This window comes from Capra hircus, chromosome 13 (assembly GCF_001704415.2).
Source record: "Capra hircus breed San Clemente chromosome 13, ASM170441v1, whole genome shotgun sequence".
Classification (NCBI taxonomy): domain Eukaryota; kingdom Metazoa; phylum Chordata; class Mammalia; order Artiodactyla; family Bovidae; genus Capra; species Capra hircus.
In genome coordinates this window covers 60983620-61002481 of record NC_030820.1, presented here as the reverse complement: position 1 = coordinate 61002481, position 18862 = coordinate 60983620, and the positions used below count along the sequence as shown (strand labels likewise).

Sequence of the window (18862 nt, the reverse complement as noted above, 5' to 3'; positions counted from 1 at the left end):
CCGGCCGCTCTAGCCTGCGGGCGGGCGGGACCATAGAGATCCCGCGGCACCGCCCCCTCCACGGCCCCAGCACCCGCTCGCGCGGCTCCCACAATGCACCGCACAATGGCCCGACCGCCGCCACTACCGGGGCCTGAGCGGGCCTGGCGGAGCCCGAGCGCGGCCCGGCCCGCAGCGCGGGGCTCGGAGCGCGGTGAGTCCCGGCGATGACCCCGGGGGACAGCGGGGAGCGGGGCGGGAGGCCGTCTCGCTACGCCCGCGCGCCGGGCACCCGGAGCGGCAGCGCCCCTCATCGTGGGCCCGTCAGCGCGGTCGCCCACACCCCCGACCCGAGGCCCCCTCTACGCCAGCCCGGCCCAGATAGGCCCCGGGGTGACCAAAACTCTCCTCGGACCCGTTACCTGGGTCTTGGGGACTCGAAGAAACTCTCTGGCCCAATCCCTACCGAGACCGGAGACTCAGCCCTGGAGGTCCCCTACTCCCGACCCCCGCCCCACCCCCCCTCCCGCCCAGGCTCCCTGGAGACCCAGATAACGCGCAGCTGACCTTACCAGGGACCCGGGTCTGGGGGACGCAGATAAGCTGCACCTGCTCCCTCCCCTCAGACACGCCTACCCGGACCCACATAACCCCCTTTACTGCTCCATATAGTCCGCTCTTCCCCCTCTATTTTCCAGAACCACATAACCCCTTTTGAGGCTTCCCTCAAATATTTGGTTCTGGGGAACGCGATGAGCTCTACCCATAGTTTCCTCCTCGGCGATCCTATTCCCAACCTCCAGACAGCTTCCACTCGGTACCATTTTGAGACTCTTGAAATTCAGGGAATTCGCCTTTTATCTTAGCCCCTTTAACCCTCCAGCCGCTGTACCCCATCCCCAGCCCGTCTCTCTTTCTTTGCGGTGGGTGTGGTGGGGGTCTCTTTGGGATTCAGATAAGTCGCCCCTCCCTCCTTCCCATTCCTGAGACCTCCTCCAGTCTTCTCCCTGAATTTCTGTCCCTTGTCTGGCAGCCGTCCACCCGCAGCCCTCCCAGCCCCGGGGCGTTTCACACCCCCTCCTCCCCGCCACGAAGTATGGTGGTCTAGAAACTGCTCAGGAGCCAAGCTGTCCCCTGCAAATCCTGTCCCAGGCTATGGCCCCGTCTCGGTGGGGAAGATGGACCTGCAAGGTGCAAGATAAGGGGATATTGGATGTGGGGAGTTGGTACTTTAACCTATAAGTTCCTATCTCCTGGCTTGTGTGTTTTCCCACCTGTCTGCCTGGGACTGGGAAAGAGCCTAGCCTGGGGTTTCTAACCCAGCCCCCCAAGGTGAGGCACTGGATTGGGGTGGGGGTCTAATCAGGTTTCCTCTTGGTGAAAACAGGGCTGTTGTGAGTTGCAGCCATTTGCTCAAGACCTCCTTAGGAGTGAGAGTCATGGGGAATCAGACGGAATCGGGAATCAAAAGGACTCCAAAGAGGGTCCGTGTACACTGATAGAACTAGCAGCCCGGGAGTAAATCCAACCCCTGTTAATCCTGTTTGATGTCTCTTGGAATGATGCAAGCCATTGAGACTCTCCAGCCTCCCTGTAATTTAATTCTCTCACCACTGGGGAGTGTGTGTGTGTGTGTGTGTGTGTGGCGGGGAGGGGGGGTTCCGAGGCAGCTATACCCATTCCCCCCTTTCCTTCTCACCCTTCTCCAGCCAGTCAGTATATCTTTCCTTGCCCAGGTCAGGACTTTTTTTTTTTTTTTTTTTTTAATCTCTATTTATAATTTCCCAGTTGCTATTTTGGGTTCTGCTTAGGGGAAGATTCTGTCCACCCCAAGGAAAGTTCCTGGGTGTGTTTCCTCCTCGGCAGGTGTTGAATTGAGTTCTTCAGATCCCCAAGTAGCTCTTGGGCAGGAGGGATAAAAGCTATTTTAGGGTAGTCACTGAAGTGGAGCTGTTAATCCTCTGTGGGTCTCTAGTTAAGAACACTTAGAGATTAACCCTTTCCTTGCTGCAGGGGGGCTATTTCTTAACAGTTTGGGGGGAGATTTGGGAGATTTCAACTCTGGTGAAGGTGGGAACATGCAACTCAATACAAAAGCAAAGATAATCGCTGCCTTTTGTTGAGTACTTAGTGGAAGCCAAGACGAATGCTGAGCCCTTTGCATACCTGACTAAAATAATCCTTAAAAGAAGCCTGTGAGGTAAGTATTTTTAGTTTTATAGATGAGGAAACAGGCTAATAATGGAGAAAGAACGCAGTTTCTATAGAGATGATGTAACACCATAAAAACTATAGTTTCATCAGAAGGGCAGCAGACATCATGGCACACAGCAGAGGACAGATAGATGAGGGAGTAATCTGCCTCCTTTAAAGGCTTCCAAGAGGGCCATAGAGAATTTTTAACTACAGAGCCTTAATAATAGAGATTCCTAAACTGAAGGAACTCAGGCCCAGGATATGGTGCTGAAGAAAGATAAAGTAAAGGGGGATTGGCTCCGGGGATGTGCTGAGGGTCAGTTGTGGGGGAAAAGAGGAAGGCTGCATTCTGAGGAGGTGTTGGGAAGGGAAGGAAACTCGCTCTGAGGCCTGAGAAGTCACATTAAGGGAGGAAAAGAACGTACTACTCAGGCCCTGTGCTGAAAAGGAGACACAATTTAGATCTCAGAGACTGCATTGTTTGTATTCACACATATTATGTCCAATGTTTCAAGAGTGTTGTTTCACTGAATCTTCCATGAGAATATTGGTAGGTAAGGAGAACTAATCTCTCTTTCAGAAATTGAGGAAACTGAGGTTCAGAGAAACTAACCTACCCGTGGTTTCACAGTCAGTAAGTGGCAGCTCTTCTGATAGTAAGTCCAAGGTTCTTTCCACAATACCTCCCTCTTGATATCAGGCGCCAGAGGAATCTTAGGATGAAAATATACCGAGTTATACCAGTAACTGGGAGGGATTGATTGTGTTTGTTTTATGGGAACAGGTTCTGTCAGCTTCTACAGTTGTTAAGGTTAGAGTGTGAGACCAGAAGAACAGCTTTGAAAGAGAAGCAGGATTTTTTTTTCCCAGTTTTGTGGAGAAGAAATAGGCCTTCAAATAATGTGGGAGAGGCCCAGGAATCTTCCTGGATGAGAGGAGTTTGCAGACAAAGGACAGAGGGAGAAAAACTAGATTTCCTAAAGGATTCCTAGGGTAACACTAAAGCCAAAGCCCCAGTACGTGCAGATCAGGGCAAGCACATGGCTGCTGCCTGCCGCCTTTGCTTCTATCAGTGCGACCTCGTGAGCTCTTCTTAGCCACCACCAGCCTCTTTCCTAGAAGCCCGTTACTCACTCTTTCAGTAGCAGCATACTACACTGCTGTGTCTTGTTTGTGCTTGTTCAGGAGAACAGATGAGGTGGATGTGTGGGAGGTGGGGGACGTACTGTTCTCTTTCTGAGTTTGTGCGGAATTTCCAGGGCTAGGCTTCCCTCTCACGTCAGCCAAGTGATGCGACTTGCTTCCTTCCCTCTGGCTGCCATTCCCAGCTTTCCAGAGGCGGAGGTGCGTGATTTCACGTGGGGGGGGGTGGGGGCCAGAATTTGACTTTGAAGATGGGGGAAGTTCCTTCCAAACTAGATATTCAAATTCATGCTCGCTCTCTACCCAATTCCAAGCTGCCTAGTAATCACTGGTATTATAAACAGGTAATTCCACCCTTTGGAAGAAGGGAGGACTTAAACAATAAAAGCCAGACGTCAGAGGCCTTTGAGGTTTATCGTGAAGTAGGCAAATATGCCATGATTCGAAGGCTCAAGTGGGACTATTTCTTAGTGTTAGCACGTGAGTCATGCAAAATGCAGCCACCTTTGTGCAGATCTTTCTAGGCACATCTCCACTCGTGATGGGGAAATTGTTTATCATATTACATTGCAGTGTTTCTTCAATAAGAGGAATGGTTCCTGAACAGGACATAGCTCATGTTAATGATGAGCAAAGCTCTCTCGGGCATGAACCCGCTGATCCCATCATCTCGTTCACGGCCAGCCTGTTGGTTGAATGGTCACTGTAAGCAGCAGGTGCTAATGAGCTGAGCAAGCATTCTTTGGCCCACAGCTAGTTTGTGCAGTTGGAGCCCTCCCCAGATTCTCGTGGACAATCCCCACATACCCGCTTTGCTCCCTTTACATGGAAAAGCCTCATGACCAAATTTTGGCATGAGCTCTTCAAAGGAAATTCCCCTGTTGTAGCAAGTTACATTGAGGTTGGTAACCTGTTTGTGTGATGAGCTTGTGAGTGTGAATGTGGGTCTGCTGTGCCCCCTTTGAGAATTAATGCCCTTTCTCTCTTCCTCTGAGTTGATGTCAGTAAAGAACTTGTGTCACCTTGCCTATGCTCACCTGCTCCCCCACAGCCCAGTAGAAAGACTTCAAGATATTGGCTCCCCCTTTGGAACTCAGTTTAAACCAGAACTGCCTGAGCATGTTAGCCTGTAAGAATCCACTTGCATTCAGTGACTTATGTACTCATCTAAAAGAAAGTTAAAAGTCCTTTTCTACATGCTAGGTTTATGGAGATGAGAGAGAGATGATCTGAGCTCTCAAAGTATCTGAGTTTGGTGGTGGAGTCTGAGTTCTAATGCAAGTATGTTACCTGTTCACAATGGAGACATGCATGTGTTCTGTGAGGGTCTGTAGGAGGGGCAGCTCAGCACCTTGGTTATTGGACAGGCTTTGCTAAAGAAGTGTGGTTTGGGCCCTGAGACCAAGAGACCCAGAGTAGTGGTTGGAGGGCAGGATGGGACCAGCACTGGGTTAGTGGAAATGCTGAGTCTGCTGTTGCCTCTTCAGATGAACCTCTTGATGTTGATGCACTGCTGAGAAACACATCTGGCACAGAGGCTGACTCTCCAGGGTGTAAATTTCCTAAGTAAAGGCTTCTTTCTCTTCTGATGCCTTTTGGGCATTTTATTGCTCCTTAGCACCTCCACGAGGAGGAGAATTATAGAAAGTGAGGAGGAGGCAGGGTGAGGAGGAGGAGGAGGCGCTGCTGTCTAAATTTAGTGGAAAGGATGTAAAAGCGAAGTTGGAAGGGAAAGGGAGTTTAGGGCTTTTACTTCCTCTGATTATCCTGTTTTCTATTAGCCTAGGTGGTACTAGTAATAATAGTTACCATGTAGCACTTACTAGGTGCCCAGCCTTCATGCTGAATGCTTTATATTTATTATCTCATTTAACCCTCAAAAGGTCCTTATGATGTGGGAGATTAGTAAGCCCATGTTGTAAATGAGGAAACAGCTCAGGAAAGTAAGTCATTGGCTGAAAGTCACATGGCTTCAAAGTGGAAGGGCTGGGATGGAACTGGGGCTCTGCCTGCCTCCAGAGCCCGTGTTTTCATGGTATCGGGCTCCCTAACACCAGGTGTTCTGATGTTTCAGGTGAAGAGAGTGTTTTCTGAAGGCTGCGTTGGAGGCTGTGACAGAGCACAGAGCCCTGTGGAGCTGATGGGGAGGCTTTCTCAATAACATGGCCCTTCGCCATTAGCCTTGCCATGACCACATTTTTCACCAGCGTCCCCCCCTGGATTCAAGATGCAAAGCAGGAGGAGGAAGTGGGCTGGAAACTAGTGCCCAGGCCTCGGGGCCGGGAGGCGGAGAATCAAGTGAAGTGCCAATGTGAAATCTCGGGGACACCCTTCTCAAATGGGGAGAAGCTGAGGCCTCACAGCCTCCCCCATCCAGAGCAGAGACCGTATAGCTGCCCTCAGCTGCACTGTGGCAAGGCTTTTGCCTCCAAGTACAAGCTGTATAGGTAGGTGACACTCCCGTACTTCTTCCTGCCCTGAGGTTCCCAGGGAGAAAGCCAGAGAGACTCCACTGAGTGTGGGACTTTATCTGTGGCAGAAGAGTAGAGGTTAATTTGTCCCATAAGTGTATCCTATATGTCAACCAGTTGAGGTCATTCACTGAAAAATAATGGTGGTATTTTTTATTCAGACACTAGACTCTGATGGGTACAATATCAGATAGCGATGAACAGACTAGATTGAGTTTTGTTTTTTTTTTTCTTTCAATACAGGTTTACCTCATTTTATTGCACTTCACAGATACTGCATTTTTTTTTTTTTTTTTTTTTACAAATTGAAGTTTTGTGGCAACTTTCAGTCAAGAAAGTTGGCCCAGTTTTCCAACTTTCCAAAAGCATTTGCTCACTTCATGTCTCTGTGAAGAATTTTGATAATTCTCACAATATTTCAAATCTTCCACCATCAAAAAGATTACAGCTTGCTGAAGGCTCAGGTGATGACTAGCACTTTTTAGCAATAAGGTATTTTTTTTCTTTAAATAATTTTTTTAAAAGGTGATATGGACTGTTCTTTTAAAGTCTTTATTGAATTTGTTACAACATTGCCTCTGCTCTTTTATGGTTTGGTTTTTTGGCTGAGAGGCTCACGGATTCCTAGCTCAATCAAGTTTGCACCCTCTGCATTCGAAGGCGAAGCCCTAACCACTGGACCACCAGGGAAGTCCCCAGAAAAGTATTTTTAATTAAATATATACATGTTTTTTTAGACATGATGCTATTGCACACTTAATAGGCCACAGTATAGTATAAACATAACTTTTATATGCACTAGGAAACCAAAAATTCATGTGACTCCTATTACTGTGACTTTTGCTTTATTGCAATGGGCTGGCACCAAACCTGCGATATCTCCAAGGTGTGCCTGTGCTTCTTTCCCTACCTGTGTCAGGTAGTGGTGAGAATATTAGCCCCAAATTAGGCATCAGCCTTAGAAGTTTAGAGAGAAAAGGAGACCCTCTGGTCCAATCTGTAAATTGTAAAGAGCAGGCTCAGAGTGGAGAAGTTAACTTACCCAAGGTCGTATTGCTCACATGATCACTTATGACTCTGTAGAGTCCTCTGGGTTAGAAGATTTCCTGAAACTTGTAAGCGCAAGAACCCCTATCTAAAGTGAAATGGAATGTGAAAGCCCTGGTGTAAAGCAGATATGACAGAGCAGCTTTGAGGCGAGCAGGGCCTACTCAGAAGTAGTTTTGATTTTATCCTTGCCTTTCCATCAGAGGACCATGAGCGTGCCCTTTGCCAGTGATGCAGACTGCCTGCTGCACAGCCATTCATCCCTCGACCAGGAGCTCTTGTCACATACCAGGCACAGTGTTCAGTGACAGGGACAGACACTTCCTATCAGTGAGCCAGACAGATATAGGGGGAGGGGTTGCTGACCCTCCTTGAGTTTTCTGTCTTAATAGCAGGGACAGACAGCACACGAGTAAATACGTGAACGAGATGACCACAGAACGCTTCTAGTTCCTTGTCTGGAAAACAGTTGATAGGAAGGAACTAAAACAGGTAACACGGTTGTGTGTGACCAGGATTGCCCTCATGACAGTTCTGTGGTCCTCAGCTGTGTGCTCCTGTGTCTTAGGTGGATATCAGTTGGGGGTATCCTTGTAGACTTTCCTAGTGGCGGTCTGAGTGTCAGTGGGAGGCTCTAGGAAAGGTCCTGGGCCAGGAGACAGGAGCCTTGACTCCACCCGGAGTCGTCATACAATTTTAGGCAAATTACTAAACCTCATTGGGCCTTTGTTTTCTCACCTTCAAAATGAGGGAAATAGACTGTGGATCACTCACCATCTTCCTCATGTTACCATGCCACTTATGTCACAGGAGATTAATAGTAACCTTTATAGGTGTCAGCACTCAAAACAACATGAGGATAGTGGGTATGATTGATACCTTCCAGGTAGAAAGAATCACTGGGTGCTGTGCTAGAGAGAGCAGTGGCCTATCTAAGTGAATCCAGGTCTTGAGAAGGTCTGGGTTTAAGTGCATTTTAAACCCAGAAAATTGTCTGCCACTTACTGACTGGTGGGTGGGGCTGTCCTGTGCATCAGCTTCTTATGTAGAACACAGGGTTAATGACACAGCTCACATGGGGCTTGTAAACGATGGGACCTCAAAGTCTTGCTGAGCTCATTCCAAATACCATGGAGCTCTGGATTGTAGTTCCTGGATCAGCTCTGGTTTCCAGCCAGATAGGAGCAGAAGCAGGTAAACCAAGGGGCACTGAGGTCCCATATCACAAACGCATCTTCTGAAACATTTAAATGCTTTATGTGGCAAACAATTTAAATGGTACAAACGGACATGCAGTGAAAAATAGATTGTCACACTTGAAGCCACTGTTCTGCTCAGAGGCAACCATTGGGGTCAGTTCTTTGTGTATCCCTCTTGAGACATTCAAACATGTATTCCCTTCCTTTTTTATTTTCACAGGGGATTGTGTTACGTACACCATACTGAACTTCCTTTTTTGACTTGGCTCGCTGTTTCTTGGGAGATTGTTCCAGATCAGGAAGTTTAGATATATTTCATTTTCCCTTTATTGTGTCATTTAAATTTTTATAAATACACTTTTTGTTGCAAAGGAAATACATTCACGTAATTCAAAATTCAAAAGGTATACAATGAAAATTCTTCATCACACCCAGAAAAGCTGCCCTTTTTTCTCCCCATGGGTAGCCAATGTTAGTTTCTTGTGTGTCCTTTCAGAAATATTTTAAGCTCATATGAGCAAACATGCATAAATTTTCTCTCTTTTCCAATGCATGGTACCATTCCATAGGCACTGTTCTGTCTCATAGCTTTTTCCCACTTTATCTAGGAGCTTGTTACCTGTTGTATATATAAAGCCGTCATTATATTTAAAAGTTAGGGTGGGAATTCCCTGTTGTTCCAGTGGTTAGGACTTCACGCTTTCACTGCTGTGGGGCTGGGTTCCATCCCTGGTCAGGGAACTAAGATCCCACAAGCTGCACAGCCAAAAAAAAGTTGAGTCATTTTTATGGACTTAATTACTTATTTAGCCAGTTCCCTACTGATGGACATTTAGATTGTTCCTGATATTTTTGCTACTGAATTCAGTGCTGCAGAGAATAGCAGCACATGTGGTTTTGCAGGTGGTAGAGGATAGAATGTAGTTGGCATGGCAGCCATTCCATCGCATGCCTCTGCCACAGTTTTTGTGTCTAGTTGCCTGTTAGTGCACAACTCCGTTGTCTAGCCAGCCATTATGATCTCCTTTCTTTCTCCTCTGTCTTTCATCCCTGTCTGCAGGCACATGGCCACCCACTCAGCCCAGAAACCCCACCAGTGCATGTACTGCGATAAGATGTTTCACCGCAAGGATCATCTGCGGAACCACCTGCAGACCCATGACCCCAACAAGGAGGCCCTCCACTGTTCTGAGTGTGGTAAGAATTACAATACGAAGCTGGGCTACCGGCGCCACCTGGCCATGCATGCCGCCAGCAGTGGTGACCTCAGCTGCAAGGTGTGCCTGCAGACCTTCGAGAGTACCCAGGCCCTGCTGGAGCACCTGAAGGCCCACTCACGCCGGGTAGCAGGTGGTGCCAAGGAAAAGAAGCACCCCTGTGACCACTGTGACCGGCGGTTCTATACTCGTAAGGATGTGCGGCGGCACCTGGTGGTCCACACAGGCCGGAAGGACTTCCTGTGCCAGTACTGTGCCCAGCGATTCGGCCGCAAAGACCACCTGACACGTCATGTTAAGAAGAGCCACTCACAAGAGCTGCTCAAGATCAAGACAGAGCCAGTGGATGTGTTAGGCCTAATCAGCTGCAGCTCCACAGTCAATGTGAAGGAAGAGCTGAGTCCTGTGCTGTGCATGGCCTCTCGGGACGTGATGGGGGCCAAGGCCTTCCCCGGCATGTTGCCCATGGGCATGTACGGTGCCCACATCCCTACCATGCCCAGTGCGGGCATGCCACACTCCCTGGTGCACAACACGCTGCCCATGGGCATGAGCTACCCTCTGGAATCCTCACCTATCTCTTCCCCAGCTCAGCTTCCTCCAAAATACCAGCTTGGATCTACCTCATACTTGCCCGACAAATTGCCCAAAGTGGAGGTGGATAGTTTTCTGGGGGAGGTTCCTGGAAGCCTGTCTCTCTCATCCGCTGAACCCCAGCCCACCTCACCTCAGCCAGCAGCAGCTGCGGCCCTCCTAGATGAAGCACTGCTCACCAAGAGCCCCGCCAACCTCTCTGAGGCTCTCTGCGCTGCTAATGTGGACTTCTCCCACTTACTGGGCTTTCTTCCTCTCAACCTGCCCCCATGTAACCCACCTGGGGCCACAGGAGGCCTGGTCATGGGCTACTCCCAGGCTGAGGCTCAGCCCCTGCTCACCACTTTGCAAGCTCAGCCTCAAGATTCCCCAGGAGCTGGGGGACCGCTGAACTTTGGGCCACTGCACTCTTTGCCACCTGTCTTCACCTCTGGCCTGAGCACCACAACCCTGCCTCGTTTCCACCAGGCATTCCAGTAGCCACAAGGAGGCCCTCAGCTCAGTCCTGGCTCTGTCAGGGAGCCTCAGTACCTATCTGCATCCCCCATGAAGGCAGCTGAGCTTTCAGAGCTGGGTTCAAAAAAACAATTCCAGTATCTGTATGGAGCACTTGGTTTGGGGGCTTAAGCTCCAGGATTAGTTCCAGGAGGAATCTTGAGCCCCAACCCCATGAAAAGATATCATACAATAGGACTTCAGGTATTTTTACTTTTTTTTTTTTTTTAATCTGAATCGGGAGCCACACCTAGCCTTCTCCCTCTCCAAAGCATCGGAACCTCCTTCTCTTTGAAGAAGGGAGAGGTCTCTTGAAGACACAGAGGGTTTTACTTCGGATGACCTCGAGAGAAGTAGTCCAAGAAGCCCGTCTTCTGGTCCCAGCCTGCAGACCCCACAGCAGTTGGTCAGGCACTCCTGCAGAGGGTCCATCGCCTGCTTCCAATCAATAGGCAGGAGGGAAGGCCTCTGCCTGTTGTTCCCCATTACCTCCATCCCTCCTGTCCTAACACCTCCATTTTCAGTCAGTGTTTTCCAGGAACGGTACCGTTTACACAGTCGCTTCAGACACACCATTTCACCTCCCTTGCTGAGCTGTTAGCCTTAGAATGATTGCAGTGAACATTGTTTACACACCGTGAATCCATTCCCACCAGTCCATTCCAGTTGGCACCAGCCAGAACCACTTGGTACCTGGTGTTAACTGGAGCCCTGTTTACAAGGCGGAGTCGGGTCCCGACTTCTCTTCGTTTGAGGTCACATTTTTCCCCTGTGGGGAAATAAACTGACTTTGGACTGCTTCAGTCTCTGCCACCTTCCATGACTGTGTCTGTTCTTGCCTGCCTTGGGAGAGTCCACAGGAGACAGGCAAGAAGATTGGAGCAGCTTTCTCACAGGTCTGCAATTCTGTTTTTCTTCAAGTACATCGTGACCCCCTCATCCTCCTTTTGAACTGGAGAGAGGGGAAGAAATGAAAGGCATGCCCACTTCCACTCCCCCCGCCCCCACCCCGTTCCTTAATCCCTACCCTGAATATCATGAGTTGTTATTGGTCTTGGAAGGAGGGATTCGGGTTCTAGGCTGGTGTGGATAGCAAAGGAGAGGGTGTGAGCCCCTCATATGTCTCTCCTACCTGTCCCGTTTTCAGGAAGTTGTGGAATTATTGGAAGAAGAGTTTTCAGAAAGTTGGCAGATAATTAAGTCCTAATCATCATCGTATCATGTATGGGGGTATACACCACGTATGGGACGTATCATGGGAGGTATACATCATTGCCTCCCATACCAAACTTTTTTCTTCTCCACAGTGTTCCTCCTCTCTCTTCCGCTTTGCAGTCCCTCTGGACTCAAGGCCACTGTGCATAGGCTTCTCTGCTCTCCATCAAAGAACTTCCGCCTTCCTCTTGTGGCCCCTCACTTTTGCCCTCAGTACTCGGCAAGTTTTCTTGCAATAAACGATTAATTCTCTTGACTTGTGGGGCTCCCTTGTTGCAGACAGCACAGCTCTTGCCCAACTGAACCTCACCCCTGCTTCATCTCAGTTCTGCGTGGGCTTTGCTCTTCCCGCTCGTGGAAGGGAGGCCTCTCAGGGACCACCAGTATGGGGCCCTCTTGAGACACTTCCACTCTGATTCAGAAACACACTTCTACCTCTTTACTGTTAACTCCTACAGATGGCAGCCAGCAGTTTCTGGGCACTTCTCTCAGCAGGTGCCTCATACTGGCTTCTGGCTTCTTCACTAGGGTTTCAGGACAGACTACCAAGGAACTGCCTCAGCCTCTTCCCAGTTCTCCCTGTCCCCATCCTGTCTAGAAATCACTTTGGTTTATGAGCAGGTAGGTCCAAGACCCACGCTTCTGCTTCAGTGCAGGCCAGTACTCTTTCTTTGAGGTGAAAGCCTTAAAATGTAGCTTCCTGGCCCTTGATTGGAAGCAATGTGGAATGAATAAACATGTTTTCATTTAGGCAGGCTAGCTTGGGATACCTTTTTTTAAAAAAAAGACAAAACCAGATATAAAGATGTCTGGCAAGATTAGAATCAGACTAGGTGTTTTACTTCTAAAAATTAGCTTCAGTGAGTCCCAGGGACTAATTAAGGTTTACTTTTAAAAGCGTCCACCTTGGTACGCAGCCCCCTTCTGCATGCTATGCATGTTATTGGGACTCGTATATAGGAAATGGTAAGTGAGGACCCAGTTGGGACTCAGTGCAGCCATTGTCCTTGTCGTCTCTGACCTTCATCACTAGACCCAGCAACCCTTGCCCCTCCTTGCCACCTTTTCTGCATCTTTTGTTTACAGAGGTAAAGGGGCCTCTGGCTATGGAATATGAAGTCTCAGACTGTTAGAGGAGTCCCTTCTCTTTGCCTGCTCTTTCCTGTCCCTTCCTTGAATTCTCTCCCCCAATAGTGATGCTGGGAAACTCATAGGACAGGCAAAGCAACTTTAAGACCTTGTAACTTGGGGCCTTGCCCCTCCTCCCCTCCTCTTCCAGTCCTGTTCCTCTCGTTCTTCCTTCAATGCCCTTCCCACCCACAAATAATTTTCCTATCACTGTGAACTTTGCTGGTGCAGAGGGACATCTGCCTTCACTTTTTTTTTTTTTTTTTTTTGGACTGTAGATAGCCAGCAATTTCTTAAACCTCCCTTTCCAAAAGAGAAAAAAAAAGTCCTTGACCTGTTGTGCAGAGGATAAGAACAGCTTTATCCTGCTCAGTACCAAACCCACTTCAGTACCCTTACTGAGGCCATGAGAGCCTAGGGGTTTCTGTCCAGGACAGGAGCCATGGCATGTTGGCAGAGACCAAACAGGGACCAGGAAAAGGGGTGATGTCCCCTTCCCCACCGCCTCCAACCTCTGTCAGCGATGAGCTGCCCTGAATAGTGGCAGGCACCTCCCCCTCTGCACAGAAGCTAGTCAGGGTTGAGTGCAGTCTTGGGGGGCCAGGGGGTAGTAGCATGCCAGCTGGGTCAGCTCAGAGGATCTGCACATCTTGGGAGAGGGGAGAGGAACAATGAGTTTTTTTCCCATAACCTTTTACAAATGGCATTTTGTGCATGGAAATCCGGGAAGCAGGTGTGATTCCTTTTTTGCTCGTAGATATTGTCTTAAGTTGAACTTCTACTGCCCTAAACTTTTCCCCTAGTAGCCCTTTAAGCCCTTATGCCCCCTTCTTTTTGGTAGCTGTTTTCTCCAGCCCCCCTCCATCTCCCCTCTTTTCTAGGAGCTATTTTTAAGCACGACTTTTTAAACAGTTTATATTGTACAGGATCAATATTTTGCTTTTTAACAAGGATATTTATGTAATAAGAAACTTTTGCCTTAGGCAGGTGTTGGCCAGAAAAGTCCAGATTCCTCTGGGACCCCACCCTGGCCTCTCCTGGAGCTCTGAACCTGCTGTGGAAGGAACTGGCTGTGACCTCACCACTGGAAAGCAGGGTCTGTGGCAAGGGAAACGGGTGTACTGGTTCTGACAGGAGGAGGATCCACCATGGTAATCAAGTGCCTCTGTGGAGGGGTTTGAAAAGAAATGTTCTAGTTCAGTTTCTTCAGATGTTCACCTACTTCCTTAGTGGGTTCTCCCCATATTGCGCCTCTCCAGCTCTCACCATTCGGCGCTGGGACTCCTGAACCACCACTTCTCATACACCCCCCTCCCTCTCTCCCAGTGGTCAAGGCTTTGGAGCCACTCTTTCGTAATACCAGATTATTTAAAGAGAGAAAAATACAAGACAAAACCTTTTAGCACTTTGTAAACACAGTGAATAACCTCTTGGAGTATTTTTGGCTTTATATAAAACAAGGTTTTTAATTGTAAAATATAAGTGCCATTAGAAAATGCACAGGGCCTATCTTTGTTAAAGTAGATTTTTCAATGTTTTACAGAATTACATTTTCAAAAAAAAGTTTTTATAATGAAGTTGTTTATTAAAAACTTCTGAATGATGTGTTTGGAAGTTGTGAGCCTGTCTCATTGGGAAGGGGCTGGAGAGAACCTGAGGAAGAACGAGTCTAGACGTCGTGAGCATCCAAGGGGATGGTGGGTACGATGGAACACACAGTGAGAACCCTTCATGTTAGCACCCACAAGCCCTGTACTGAAAGGTCTTTGAGGTAAGTGGCATCATGCTACTTAATAATCTTGGATGCAAGAATCAGAAAAAATCAAATGGACTCAATGAAATTTCATATCACTGCAAATGCCAGATGGAACGCAGTCTTGAGGTTAGTATTGGTTCAGCATCTCAGACATGGTAGGCTTTAGCATTCCTGTTTCTGCCATATCTTGTGCAATTGTGACCATCCTCAGGCCCTTCCATGTGGCTTGTCCCTTTATCAAAGCATGCTGCCACGATTCCGGTCATCCTCACACAGTGCTGACCAGAAATGGAAAGGGACCCTTTCCAGGCCCCCTAAGTAGAGAGGAGTCCTTTTATTCACAGGAGCCCTGTAAGCATCTTCTATCTCATTGGCCTTGATGGTGTTCTGTGCCATCCCCAAGCCAGTCACTGTAGACCAGTGGTGACAAGACTGAGCCAAGGGGAGGAGTGTGTTCTCAAAGGAACTCTGGTGTACTGTTAGAATGAGGAATGGATGCTGGTTGTCCAAGAAAAAAATGTCATCCATGGCTCAAGGTGCACAGCTGGTCGGTGACAGAGCTAGGACTTGACCATGCCCACACTTGTGTGTAGGCACCCATCCGGTTCAGACAGATTCTTGAAAGGAGTCATGGCTTCACCTGATGTTGCTTGGCCAGTCCAGCGAAGGCGGTCATCACTGTTCTGAGCCCCATCCCTTGTACTGAGTGAGATCCTCTCATCCGAGGCTCAGACTGAGCTTGCTTTTCTGTGGTCTGGAGCCACTGTCCATAGCGAAGCAGTGCAAATCACTGAGTCCGGCCCAGGACTTTATGGGACATCCCATGTTAATGTGTGTTGAGGTGTTTTGTGTTCAAAGGCAGTGGGCTGGCCCTTCATCTCTTTGGCTTGTTGACTTGCGTAACTCCACCCCAATGGGTCAGACCTCTGCTAGGGCCCCAAGGACATCCACTTTGCCCTCCAGGAGCTGCATTCCTGGGAGTGGGTCTGGCGGCTCAAAGCAGTCTTTTCCATTGGATAGGAAGAAGATGAAGGCTTTCCGGAGGAGGTGGCAAAGACTTTCAGGTGAGGAGGTGGAGTATTAGGCGTACTGACCACCATGGGCCACAGGTTGGGGAGCTGAGATAACAGGACTGCAGGCATGTGCAGGATTAGGGTTGCAGGGGTTGGTCCACCCAGGCTCTTACTCTCCAGGCATAGGCCCTACACTTCAGACTACAGTTCATGTTTGTAAAATGGAACAGAACAAGGGGTAGCCCCGAGGCCCAGGACGAGGTAAAGCAATGTTCAGCCCACCAGGCCATGAGGATCCAGCTCTTGGAGGGAAACCGGGCAGAGACCCACTTGCTCCCTGGTTGGCTGCATCTGAGAATTTCCCTTGTCCCTGATTCTTCCACTTCAACCTCTTTTCTTCCTTTTACCACAAATATTTTGAGCACCTCTGTGTGCCCAGCGACTACTATACAAATTTCAGTCTGGTCAGAGACAGAAGGATACCTCTTGAGTCCTTTGCATTTGCCTGAGTAATTTATCCTCTGCAAAACTACCCCAAGGCCACAGTAGAGTGGGCACCGAGCAACTCCCACCTGTCCACCGCAGGTGGGAAAATTACTGTTTGACATGGTGGCTCTGATGGAAGGTTCTATCTGTCTGTGATCTGGGTCCCTGTTCAGAGCTGTTCCTTGCTTGCTACACTCCTGCACATCACTCCCTTTCCACCCCCGACTCCTAGTTCTGTCTGGGTGCCTGCAGTCACAGCCCCTTGCCCCTCCATCGGGTACCTCGCCCCTTATTAGCTAGGGAGCCCTGGTGAATCACACCCGAAAAGGTGTGGGGGCGAAAGGGGGCGGGGCGAGCCCCGTAGGAGAAGACCACGCTTTTCGGCCTCCTGCAGGCGGTCCGCTGGGGTCGCTGCCAGCCTTGCCATTCCCTCTCGCGGAATCCGCAGCGTCGCCCCAAGCCCCAAGCCCCCCTCCAGGCTCGGGGCTCCAGCAGGTTATGGCGGACCAGGGTTCGGGGCGGGGCGGGGGGGGGGGCCCCTTTAAACCGCTGCGCGCCCGGTGCCTGCGTCTGGGGCCCGAGAGGCTGGGGGACGAGGGTACCCAAGACCCCACAGCCCGCCCTGCAGCTGCCCCGCCTGTCCGGGAGCGCCAGGAGGAGCCTCTGCGGCCACTGACCTGAGCCCGGAAAACCGGCCTTGTCGGGGACGGCGCCCCAGCAACCTGTCGCACAGAAGTGTGGGGGGCTCGAGCTGGAGCCGGCGGGAAGGTCGAGGAAATGACGACTGAGAAGGGCGCCATCTTCATGGAGAAGGCGGAGGTGGGGGGCGTGGGGAAGCAGCCGGTGGGAGATGGGGTGAAGCTGGTGGGGGAGGAGAAGCTAGAGGTGGGAGCGGAGGCGCACGAAGGCCTGGGGCCCCTGAACTTGGTGGCCCAGGTGTGGACCCGCTGGAAGCCGTCAAGTGGGGAGCAGGAGGCCGTGAGTGCCCAGGCAGACAGGGCCTACCTACGCCGGGAGCGCAGCTCTGGGCGCACGCGCCAGCTGTACCTGGTCCCAAGGAGCTACATCATCCAGAATATTTCTGGCTTCTGGGTCACTGCCTTCCTGAGAGGCTAGAGGCCACTATTACAAAGGACATAAGGAAACTGTTGACTGTCTTGATTGTTAATAATGGTTTCATGGCGTGTGTATATATGTCAAAACATGGGACTTCCCTGGTGACCCAGTGGTTAAGACTCTGTGCTTCCACTGCAAGGGGTTGCAAGTTTGATCCCTAGTTGGGGAACTACAATCTCATATGCCACACAGCATGACCAAATATATATGTATTTCAACAACATATCAAGTTATGTAGTTTGTCAATTATAATTTAAAATATAAACAGTCTTTTAAAAAGGCAGCTATAGTAATGGTTAGAACGGGTTTTGGAAGCTGGCTTCTTCAGTTGAGTACTACAGCTCTCACCTGCCATGGGATGGCTCAGCAGTCTACCTGAACCACTGGGGCTTGTAACCTCCTCTGTTCAGTTGCTCAGTCATGTCCGACTCTTTGCGACCCCATGAATCACAGCACGCCAGGCCTCCCTGTCCATCACCAACTCCCAGAGTTCACTCAAACTCATGTCCATCGAGTCAGTGATGCCATCCAGCCATCTCATCCTCTGTCGTCCCCTTCTCCTCCTGCCCCCAATCCCTCCCAGCATCAGAGTCAAGGAGGCTAATAACAAAACATGCCTCAGAGGATCATATTCAAGATTAAGTGAGCTAACACATGAAAAGTATCCAGTGTCTGGAACACAGGAAGTAACCCATGAATGGCAACCGCATCTAAAAACTGGTCCAGCATTAAGACTGGGTGGACCTAACAGACAACTACCGTTTTTGTTGCCGTGCATCCCTTACTATGGTGAATCGTTGTTTCCTAATCACCCATTCCACGTGACTTTGGTGGGCAGAAATTCACAATATCCAACATCCTTGGAGTATGCAGCCTGTTAATAGTGCTCAGTCCCCCTAGATGTAGTGATTGGTCCAAGATGTACAAACAGTAATCCCAGCTGGGCCCCTTAGAGACCTTTCCTGGGATTTATCTATGTTGAATATACTAACATAAAGGGAAGTCTTTTTCTTCTGGGCTTTCTTAACTGGCTAATGTAGGCCTTGGACTTCCCTGGTGGCTCAGATGGTAAAGAATCTGCCTGCAATGCAGGAGACCTGGGTTTGATCCCTGGGTTGGGAAGATCCCCTGGAGGAGCACATGGCAACCCACTCCAGTATTCCTGCCTGGAGAATCCCCATGGACAGAGGAGCCTGGTGGGCTATGATCCATGGGGTCACAAAGAGTCAGACACGACTGAGTGAGCACAGCACAATGTAGGCCTAGACTGATCTATGCCATGCTCTGCCGGCCTCCCACAGAGGAAGACTGTTGACAATGGGATAAAATGGTACAGAGAAAAGCAGAGTGACGACAGGGAGAATCTTAAGGCTATCCTTTGTGCCCCTGCATCTATCCAGACCTGAAGCCAAACCACTCTTGTCCTTGATGACTTATGAGCTAATCAGTCCTTGGGGCTTTGGGCAGTGTGACCTGTCCCTACTGCCTGACACTGAAGGAGTCTTACATGACAGGTGACGTGAGTGAGCAGCAAACCATTACAGCTGGGAGTCCTTTAAAAACCAGGCTCACTGCTGCCAATGCTCACACTCACTTGCCATTTCCTACCTGGGGGCCAGAGAGGCCTGCTGAGTGACTCAGTATGGAGGGGCTGGGCAGGTGGGAGAGGCTCTGAACATGCACCAGGCAGAGCGGCAGAAAGCCTGATGGGAGACTGAGCTTTAGGGGAAACCACTCAGCTCAACCCCCTGGGGGAAATCTGTGTCACCTCAGACCTGTAACCCTTGCGAGAGTCAAGAGACATGAC

General features: G+C 49.7%; 1 protein-coding gene across 2 annotated transcripts; it reads left to right on the top strand.

Annotated features, from left to right (window-relative positions):
* Positions 58 to 14298, top strand: PLAGL2 (PLAG1 like zinc finger 2). 2 transcript variants are annotated; one of them, XR_001919053.1, is made up of 4 exons: positions 58 to 193; positions 5393 to 5765; positions 9096 to 11237; positions 13668 to 14298. XR_001919053.1 is itself a non-coding variant. In XM_018057694.1 (3 exons), the coding sequence occupies exons 2-3, from the start codon at positions 5506 to 5508 to the stop codon at positions 10324 to 10326; spliced, it is 1491 nt and encodes a 496-aa protein (XP_017913183.1). In that variant the 5' UTR covers positions 58 to 193; positions 5393 to 5505; the 3' UTR covers positions 10327 to 14298. The 2 variants fall into 2 exon arrangements, 1 of the variants encoding a protein (XP_017913183.1); XM_018057694.1 differs by having other exon boundaries at positions 9096 to 14298.

What these genes read in the sequence shown, in the direction of transcription:
- PLAGL2 (XM_018057694.1), top strand. Translation starts at nt 5,506, where the DNA reads ATGACCACATTTTTCACCAGCGTCCCCCCCTGGATTCAAGATGCAAAG. An exon ending in TCCAAGTACAAGCTGTATAG is followed by an intron (nt 5,766 to 9,095) that starts GTAGGTGACACT and finishes CCCTGTCTGCAG; the next exon opens with GCACATGGCCACCCACTCAG.